Source organism: Takifugu rubripes, chromosome 21 (assembly GCF_901000725.2).
Source record: "Takifugu rubripes chromosome 21, fTakRub1.2, whole genome shotgun sequence".
NCBI classification, from domain to species: Eukaryota; Metazoa; Chordata; class Actinopteri; order Tetraodontiformes; family Tetraodontidae; genus Takifugu; species Takifugu rubripes.
In genome coordinates this window covers 5,989,187-5,999,669 of record NC_042305.1, presented here as the reverse complement: position 1 = coordinate 5,999,669, position 10,483 = coordinate 5,989,187, and the positions used below count along the sequence as shown (strand labels likewise).

At 43.1% G+C, this 10,483-nt stretch overlaps 1 protein-coding gene across 2 annotated transcripts in view; it reads left to right on the top strand.

Moving 5' to 3' along the window:
- The first annotated feature begins 5,462 nt into the window (after positions 1-5,462).
- The window catches only part of fnbp1a (formin binding protein 1a), a 28,547-nt gene continuing 23,526 nt past the window's right edge, over positions 5,463-10,483 (top strand). For both annotated transcript variants that reach the window (XM_029830228.1, XM_029830229.1), the window contains exons 1-3: positions 5,463-5,626; positions 9,168-9,283; positions 9,882-9,932. In XM_029830228.1, coding sequence (XP_029686088.1) covers positions 5,594-5,626; positions 9,168-9,283; positions 9,882-9,932 — 200 coding nt within the window. In that variant the 5' untranslated portion in view covers positions 5,463-5,593. The remainder of the gene's footprint in view (positions 5,627-9,167; positions 9,284-9,881; positions 9,933-10,483) is intronic.

The following is a 10,483-nucleotide window of genomic DNA, read 5'->3' as shown; positions in this document are numbered from 1 at the left end:
GACACTTTTGTAGACTTTCAAAGGGCTGTGGACATTCTTTTGGGACCTCATTTCCAGGTGTAAGCAAAGAAAATTGGAGTGTTTTATCGACTGCACTTGACAATAAATGCTTCTTTGTACTTGACAATAAGTTAAAAAAAAAAAAAAAAAGGCTGTCAACAGGTCATGGCCACAGCTTTTTCATTTTTATTTTGTAGCACTCATTGGGAAATTAAATGTTCTTGCTCTTCAGTGTCACCTGGGTGGGGCCACCTCTCTTTAATCACAGTCAGTGCTTTATTCATTTCCAAACATAGGACGCCTCCATTTCCAAGACACCTGGCTTGTCTTCTGGGCCACCACAATGTAGGAACCTGCAAGGGACCAATGACAGCATCATCACTATTTTTCTTGCACGACAAATGTTATTCCTCAACTACAGGCCCGGGCATGGTATTCTTTACCATCTTTTCAATTTCTGACTGCACCTAATGGCACAAATAACATCACTTGTGTGTTCAAATACTACTACACCCACAGACAGTCATCGCTTTGCCCTGCATTCATTTTTTCCATCCAGCAGATGGCTCAATAGCTTGATGGCTTACATTTCAATGAGAGATTTTGACAGATATTTATAACCATTTGGGCAGTTTGGCACTTTATGTTTGCAGTTCCCTGTCAAAAAACTTGACTTTGCCACAATTTGTCTACACTTGTCTACACTTTGTTTTGCACGTCGTACGGGTCGAGGGCCCTTAGCGAAGCACCTGCCAGACGTGCAAAAACATTCCTCAATGTGGCCATGTGAGACGTCCAGTCATCAGTACACAAAAATGTCATCCAAATAGGCTTTGCAGTGTGGAACATCACCCAGGACCTTGTTCACGAGCCTCTGAAAGGTAGCAGGGGCGTTGCAGAGACCAGAAGGCATAACAGTATACTGAAGGGAGCTGTTTTGTGTCACAAATGCCGAGATCTCAGATGCCAGAGGGTCAATGGAACTTGCCAGTAGACTTTCAGTAAATCCAGTTTGTTGACGTACCGAGCTGGACCAATCTCATCAATGCAGTCATCAATAAGTGGCAAGGGATGTGCATCAGGGACTGTGACGGAGTTCACCTTTCGGAAGTCTGTGCAGAACCTTGGGCAGCTATTCGACTTCTTATCCAGCAAACAAGGTGAACTCCACGGACTGGAACTGGACACAGCGGACCCTTCTTCCTCATGCACTCCCTCTTTAGAGGACTTACTCGATAGGCACGTTGCTTAATAGGTCTTGAATTAGTCAAGACAATGTCGTGTGTAATGGCGGTAGTCTGAGTAGGAATGTCATTAAACAAACTGGGGAATTCGGATATCAGCTCTTGTTGGATCGCGATACCTTTCAAGTGTAGCTGCCGATCCGCGTGTTCTTTGAATGAAGACTTAGAAGTAAAGTATCAATTTCAAAATGTATTTAACAATAGAACCAATTCCAGACACAAATATTACAGAGCTCCGGGCCAGTTCATAACCCTAGCAACAACAGAGTTAATCGTCAGGGCACGAAGTCTGACAACCTAACTATCCCTTGGCCCAGTCCTTTATAGTCACACACATGCAAATTCTCAATGTTCATGCAATCCAATCCAGATCCCCCGCTGAGATGTCCCCGTCCTCTTCCTCCCGTCCCACTTGGTGTTGGTAGAGTTCTTCTCTTCCATTGTTTTCCCAGGTGGCCAGCTCCCATTCTTCATGCAAATGTGATCATCATCAACCCCCCTGATGTCGCATTTACAATGAGTGTTTGACACCCCCTGCCTGACTGGCTCCTGAGATAACAATAGAACAAACAACAATCCTGCAAATGGAATGTCTCTGTTTTTATTACATTTACCAATGAGTCTACCTTGCCTAACTTCTAAGAGAAGACAGAAACATATGGTGAAACACATAACAAGATAAAGACAATTCTCAACACTCTCTAATATCATTACTATGGTCACTTGGGAGGTGGGACAAAAAGTGAGACAAATCAGAAAGCAACTCTAAATTCTTTAGTCGGACCCCTGGGGGTGTAGCACCACACATAACCAACCCATCTTCTTCAGGGCAGCTCACCGTGTCAACCGATGATACTGGAAAGCCCACATCACTTGTAGTTGAAACCGGGTCGCTTCCCCCATCCTTCCCAGGCGAGTAGCAAGGTTTCATCATGTTCACATGACACAACCTATTTCCGCGTCTGGAGTTTGAATGATGAAGTTGGTGTCATTCACCTTCTTCTCCACAACATAGGGACCTGAAAACTTGGCAGACAAGGCAGAACCAGGGATAGGGGAGAGGATTAAAACCCTATCGCCAGGCTGAAATGAGGGTGGTACTGCTTTTTGGTCATAGCGTCTTTTCATCTTCTTCTGTGAAGAGGCGAGTGAGCTTTTGGCTAAGGTGCAGGCCCTCTGAAGACATTCTCTGAGTCTCAGAACATACTCTGGAATGCTGCAACCTTCCCCACCTCTTGGAAGAAGAAACTGCTCCTTTAAGAGCTTCAAGGGACCACGGACTTCATGCCCGAACACCAACTCAGCAGGGCTGAATCCCAGTGACTCTTGTACAGCTTCCCGAGCCGCAAACAGAACAAATGGCACTGCATCATCCCAGTCCTTCTTGCTCTCAAAGCAGCATTTCTTGAGCATTGTCTTCATGGTCTGGTGAAACCTTTCTAATGCCCCTTGGCTTTCAGGATGATAAGGACTGGAAGTTATATGCTTAATGCCCAAAGATTTCAGTACCTGAGCAAACACACGGGACATGAAGTTAGTCCCCTGATCAGTCTGGACCACCGTAGGTAGGCCAAACACTGTGAAGAACTCCACAAGTGCCTTACTGATGACTGGAGCAGTGACCCTCTGCAAAGGAATGGCCTCAGGGAACCTAGTGGAAGCACACATGATAGTTAACAAAAACTGGTTGCCAGATTTGGTTTTTGGCAAAGGTCCCACACAGTCGACCATCACTCTCTCAAATGGCTCCCTCATCACGGGTATAGGACAGAGTGGGGCTGGAGGAACCACTTGGTTGGGCTTCCCAGTTACCTGACACACATGGCAGGCGCGGCAATGGCGCACCACATCGGCTTTCAGTCCAGGCCAGAAAAAATGCCTAAGGATCTTATCAAATGTCTTTGTGATCCCCAGATGTCCACCCCACAGGTTATCATGGGCGAGAGAAAGTACCTGAGGTCGGTACGCCGTTGGGACCACGACTTGGTAGGCTGTACTCCAGTCCCCATCACCCGAGGCATCCTGTCTCCAACAGCGAAAGAGTAGCCCATGATCCATGAAGTAGACCACTTTCTGTCCCTTTACCTGCTCAACACTAAGGACAGAGGACAAGCAGTTTTGCAGGGTTTCATCATTTTGCTGGGCCTTGATGAACTCCTCTCTCGTGGCCGGCAGCTCCATAGCTTTGGTGCTGAGGCTGGCTGCGTGCTGATGATGACCAATCTGTGACTCGGTAGCTTCAGAACTGGTTGGTCGATCTGCGAAGAAGAAGATGTCTGCCAGATCCTCTCCGTATTCCTTAGCCTGGGCCCTCGTGACTGCACAGGCTGGAAAAACCTCAGGAGACTCTTGATTTCACTAGGGGCATTGATTTCAACAGGGACATCTATTATTATTATTACAACTATTGGTGTTGGGCTCACCTTTCCTCCAGCAATGTCGTTACAGAGGAGGCAATCAACACCGGGGACAGGCAAGTCTGGGAGAACTGCAACCTCAAACCATCCACTAAGAAGAGGACACTGAAGATGGATTCTGTGCAGTGGCGTGAGCATGTTAACCATCCCCACTCCCCGAATTTTAACACTAGAGTGGCAAGATGTAGCTGATGACAACGGTAAGATGTTAGCCTTGATGATTGACTGGGAACTGGCTGAGTCTCTCAGCAGGGTAATTTCCTTACGGTCTGTCATCCCAGCAGTCAATGAGACGAAGCCTTTTGAAGTAAAAGGGGTGAAGCAAGGATTTGGTTTATCACTTATGGCGTTAGCTTGTTCAGTAGCCCGTTTACGAAACGTTTTAACCAGGCACACGTTCTTTTGCTGAGCAGCTGCGGGTGCTTGCTGTTTTCGTTTCAACGACAGACAGTCAGCGATGACGTGGCCCCTCTTGTGGCAATAAATACACTCACGACTCCCTGGCTGGGACAACGGGTGCCCTCTAGCCTTTTCAAGGGGGGGGGGGGGGGGGGCTGGGCTCGGGCGCTGGTGGCTCAAGAAGCAGAAAATCTGTCAGAGCGGAGGGGAGACGAGAAAACATTCTTGTGGGTTAACACAAACTCATCTGCAAGGACAGCAGCTCTGAACAACGTAGACACCTTTATTTATCGAAGAGATTGCCCTTTTCACGTACAAACTCAATAAAGGTTTGTCCCCCCGACTTTCTATGGCTCCTAAATTTATGTCTGTAGGTCTCAGGAACAAGCTCATAGGCACGAAGAATTGCTTCCTTCACAACATCATATTGTAGGGTATCCTCCAACGAAAGAGCAGACACAACCTCCTGTGCTTTTCCCACCAGCTTACACTGGAGGAGGACAGGCCACATGTCCCTTGGCCAGTTAAGCACTGAAGCTATTCGCTCGAAGGCGCTGAAGTACGAATCCACTTCAGCCTCGTGGAACGCTGGCACCACGGACACAGATCAGGGGGGCCATTCTTCCCAATCACACCTCTCCAGGTCACACTGTCGTTGCCAACGTGAGCATTGAAGTCACCCAGGAGGACTAGGGAGCCCCCAGAAGGAGCACTCTCCAGCGCTCCCTCTAAGGACTCCAAAAAGGGTGGATACGCTGAACTGCTGCTTGGGCCATAGGCACAAACAACAGTCAGGATGCGTTCCCCCACCCGAAGGCGATGGGAGGCTACCCTCTCATCCACCGGGGTAAACATACCCTTAGTATGCATCGAGGTAAGGCCTACTATACTGTATTTAGTCAGAACGTCTCAACCTCGCGCACCAGCTCAGGCTCCTTTCCCATCAGAGAGGTGACATTCCATGTCCCTAGAGCTCGATTCTGCAGCCGGGGATCAGACCGCCATTGAAATGTAGATTTTTCAAATTCACAAATGGGTTCAAATTACGAACAAATCAACAATCTTGTTTTGCTTTAGTAACTCCATTAACTTAATCAATCCTTGAAAAACATTTCTGAATAGTATTATATGCAATTTGTTTATGTCAAGGTTTAGTTAAGCTGAGGTTATATTCAATAAAAATAAAATAAAAAGGGCATATAGAGATACCATGAAATGATTAAAAAAAGTATTTAAACTCATCTAACCTTTCTCAAATGTATTTCATTAATCTAATTTTCTCATTGTATACAGTGTAATGTAGGGTAGTACTACCTGCTGGTACTATGATGCCATCACAGCTGTTTTATTCTCGTATACTGACACACTGAGCATGCTCAGTTTTAGCCATGCCCTCTCTTTTTCCAACCATCCATGACAGACTGCTACAGGCAGACAGGAATTGGTGTGTTGGAAGGGATACGCATGGGGATCAGACGCAGCATCTTGTGGTAGATGTCAGATTACAAGAGGGAGCAGCCATAGTGGAGTTACATGATGAGCTCTAACTGGGGTACTGAGCTGTGGGTAGGTTTCATTCAAACAATCCCTTTAATATTAACCGTTCATCCTGTGTGTGTGCGTGTGTGTGTATGTATGGGGGGCGGGGGTATCTCTGCTCTGCCATAGCAACATGGTGAGTGACGACTGCGGTTCATGCTCTGCCTCCTCCATTATGCACTGCATCACAGGAAGCAGACAGGAATTGGCGTGAACCTCCATTATGCTCTGCATCACATGAGCATGCAGACTTTAAATCATAACTCAACATTTCTCATCAATCATCATTATAATCATTCCATCCTCAATCTATCTGTCATTGTCAGTCACTAGAATGCAACAACTCCATATTAATGTATGCATGCATGGAGATAATAAATAAAAATGTAATTTATTGATCAATCTTTTTTGCCTTTTTCCAGTATGCTTTCTCAATATCAGCCACATTTAATGCCAGTTCTTCGTGTTGTGTCTGGATTTACCCTTCTGTCATGGTCATTTATCATTCTCATCTATCTCCTTTTGTCATGATACCAGCTATAGCTGATATTTTGAAGGCTATAAGTTTTGACTCTTCAGGAATGCTATTTTTTCATTTAAAGAAGCCATTTTTTCCTTGATTCACAGGGAAGAGGATGTTGCCTCTTTATTGCGTATTTTATTTTGCCACAAGTACTCAGTTTCCATAATTGAGCTTTTTGTCTTTTCCATGGGACCTTTTCTTTTCAAAAACCTGACCATTCCTGCACTAGCTAGCTACATGCTACTTTGAGGATCAGAGCAACTTAACGACACACACAAACCGCCAGGCCAGAAACAGTGACATCAAGAACACGCAGGCAATGTTATATTAGTACACATTAGTACATTGTATTTATAATAACAGTCAGTTTTTTTGTATTGTATTGTTATGTTTGCATTTTTTTTTCTCAATTTTCCTCCAATTTTCTGAGACTGCCTTAGCACCCCCTGTAAGCAGTAGTTCACAAAATGGGTGAACCCCCATCAGGCCAATTATTTATCTGAATGGGTATTGCACCTTGCGCCTATTGTTGCCACTAGAACAACAAAAAGTTGTGATTGATTTGTTGTTTGATGGAATTTTTCTTTATGGAATTCCTTTGTGATCAGATCTGTTCATCACTGCTTAACCATTCTGGATGTTTTTTCTTTTTTCCCCCCGGAAATGTTGATTGTGTTGTTAATTTGCTATTCAACCGCAGTTAAAAATTGTTGGAATCCATTTGAACACAGTAGTTTCCCAATGAATCTTCTAAAATAAAATAAAGTAAACCCATCTTCCCCCCAAAAAATATGAAAGTGAAAACAGATTTCAACAAATGGGTGACATTAAATTGAAATATAAAAGTCACACTGTGAATATTATGCCCTTTCAAAGAGGCAGGGTTAAGGTTACTTCATGCCACCTAGCTGCCAGTACAAGCCATGGTGATCGGCATTGACTACTGTCTACAATACAGCAGCACATTTGGTCTTCAACCAAACAACACACACCCACAACACCCCCATTGCTAATAGAGCTTCACTAGCTACCTGTAGCTGCCTGCATTAAAGTCAAGTTACTCATGCTGACCTACAGAGTACTCGCTGGATCTGTTTACTTTTACTTGAACATTCCTGTTGGAGCCCATGCCACCACTCCTTCCGCATATGACTGTCATCTGATAAAGCCATCTGTACAGGCATGGCAATTCTGGCTATTTTCATAACCTATTCTCAATGGAGGAACAACCTCCAGAGCTCTGTTATAACATGGGCAACCCACTCTTCCTTGAAAAAGCTATTGAAGACATAGTTCTTTTGAGAGCATATGCTCTTCTAACAGCACTCATCCTCCTCCTTTCTCATTTCACCTCTTGGCTCCTTCTCTCCTGTTTATATCACTGATTGTCACACTTGCATTTGGTAGTCTCGGACTGTAAAGTAGTATTTTATTCACATAAGTCTAAAATGCATACTGGCTCGATGTGTTTCCGTCAGTCGCTAGCATCTGCTAAATGGTTAAAATGTAAATGTACAGACTGTTGTACAGGGACATTCTTGATGAACAATTCGGCTAGTGGGAACCTCAGCATTGGCATTCCTTACTGACCGGTCAGTGGCTTCTCTTAGCTCAAGAGCTTTCTGGCATTCTCTTGAATGTAAACTTGATGAACAGACTCCTCTTCTGAGAGACAGACTATGGCTTTGGCAGGTTTGACCTTTATTCAGCTCCATGACATCAACTTGTCCAAGTGTCAATCTAGTCATTCTCTAGCAGGTAGATGGTCATCCTTATGGTCAGCAATTAGAAGAAGAGGTAGCTGTCATTAGCTTCCACAATAGCTCTATTACTTTGGGGGAGTTCATATTTCCTGAAATCCAGTTAAATTTATCTTAAATTTCCCTGAGGGATTCATCCAAAAGGGATCAATAAAGTTGAGCTGAAGTTGTTGAAGTTGATAAACCTGTAGCGCTTGCAGGGCACTCCATTGGGACCAGGTTGAGAACCTGGCTTGTCTTACTTTGCTGAGCTTGGGGGCCAGGGCATTTACCATGGTGTTTCTAATGGCACTTTTCTTAGCAAGTTCCTATGCTGCCTTTTAACATGCTGTTCTATTTGCTCCCTGGCAGTTTATGATTTCCAAATTTTTCCCAGATCTCAGGCATGGTTGAGGGAATCCTCGATTAAATTAGCTGACTCTTTTTTTTTCCCGGTTGCTGTGGTTTCTAGCCTTTTCCTGACCTCCTGAGCTCTATGACTGTAGCCCAGGAAAGGCAGGTGGGAGGACTTTGAAGTAACGGGAATATAGGAGGTGAGGATCAATCAGGCAGGATGATCGCAGCTAAGCATTGACTTGTACCAACACCTCGCTGATACTAACCATAAGCCTAAGCAGATACATCCACATCACACATATGAAAAACAGGATAACAGAAAAAAGAGAGTGATTGTATGCTGAACTAGTGCCATCTTGAAATGGCATTTCAGCATAAATATTTCAAGCACTGCTAGCATTGCAGGTAATGCTAATGTCTAAGGTAAATGTATGTACATTTGATGTGTCTGTTCTTCTCCTATTGGCTGGGTCCCCACATATGAGCCTGTTCCTGTTCTAGAGTTCTTCATATTTCTTCCTGTTGGTTGTTCAGAGGTCACTGTATCAATACATTTGAATTTAATTAAATTGAATCCTGGGTGCATTATGTAGGTGCATTTGTACAGTTTATAGAATGTAGAAAACTTTAAAATTTACCACCACTACTGGTTATCATTTGAGTTTGAACTAAACGTAATACACCGTTGCCCATTGTTAGAGTCAAATATTTCTTATTTATTTGGGCAAAATGATTAAGATGTGATTTATTCTTTGTAGACAAAGTAAATCTTCCCAAAATTATTCATCAGTCTGGACAAAAGTGATTATTGATGTATATGAATAAAAAGTCTAAAATAAAAATTTATAGGTAACAGTGTAGATCATGCATTGTAATCAATTCATAGTTCAGCTGCCGGTAGACTTATAGAATATGTGAAAGAACTGAACATTTTCTTTTTGTGTTTCAGGATCAGTTTGATAGCTTGGAAAAACACACTGGCTGGGGCATTGACTTCCTGGAGAGATACACCAAGTTTATTAAAGAGAGAGCAGACATTGAGCTGAGCTATGCCAAACAGATCAGGTAACATTGAAATCTTATTGATCCTTCTGATTCTTCTAGCCTGCCTCTTCCAACATTGTTCTTGTAAAAACATTGTTCTTGTCATTATCTTTGTTAACCCAGCTGTTTGTGCCTGTCATCATACTGATCCTCAGTATAATATTCAAATGATCCTCATTTTAACATTTGTGTGTGTGTGTCTGTGCACGTGTAAGGTTACGTATACAGATATTCAGTATGTATTTTATGTCTTGCTATACAACTTCTGTGTGACAGCTATATTTACTTATCTATACTACTACTTACCGCTAGTATATATTTGTGTGGTGGTAGCTCAGTCTGTAGGGAACTGGGTGTTCAAGTAGTAAGCAGAAGTGCCTGGACACCTTTGGAGCACTGACCAAGGTATCCACGAGCAAGGTACCTGCCCCCAAATGCTCACGTAGGGCCTTGCATTGAGCTGTCTCATTCAGGGGTACAGTCAAGAAAAAAATATAAAGAAAGAAAATATGTATGTGTGTGGGTGATTGTTTGTTCTTTATATATTTTTTATATTGGTTTTATGTATTATTGTACCTTTAATGAGATTAATAACATATGTATTTGTCTTCCTACTTAGGAGCCTTTCCAAGAAGTATCAAATAAAGAGAGGGAGAGAGGATGAAAGCAGGTTGGTCTCATAAAAAAAAAAAGTCCAATTAAATGGCAAACAAAGGTGTATCCCATCAGGTGCACTTGAATAGAGAATTTTAACTCTGCTTTCTGATGGAGTGTAACCCTATTTAAACTTCAGATATTTAGTTTGGTGTCCTGACTGTGTGAGAATGAACACTTTGGCGAAATCAAAAGGGAAATCTGATTCCACCAGTGATTATAGTGGTGTTCAAGTCTGGTAAGAAATTTAAAAAGATCTCCAAATAATTTAAATCAGCCATTCCACTGTTTAAAATTTAAGTGTAGGACTTTGAAAACAAACATGTCTGCTTGTCCAAGCATTTTCACCCTGAGCACAGACCACATGATGCTGAAACAACTCACCAAAAGCCCTAAGATGTCATCATGGGACCTCCAACTCTTGTTACTGTTGATGGTAAATGTGCACATGGTGAACTTTCATGGGAGGTGTGGAAGGAGAAAACTGCTCTGATTGATTGAAACACGAAGATCAGACTAACATTTGAAAGAGACAAAAATCACTACTTACGGAATAATGTTCTCTGG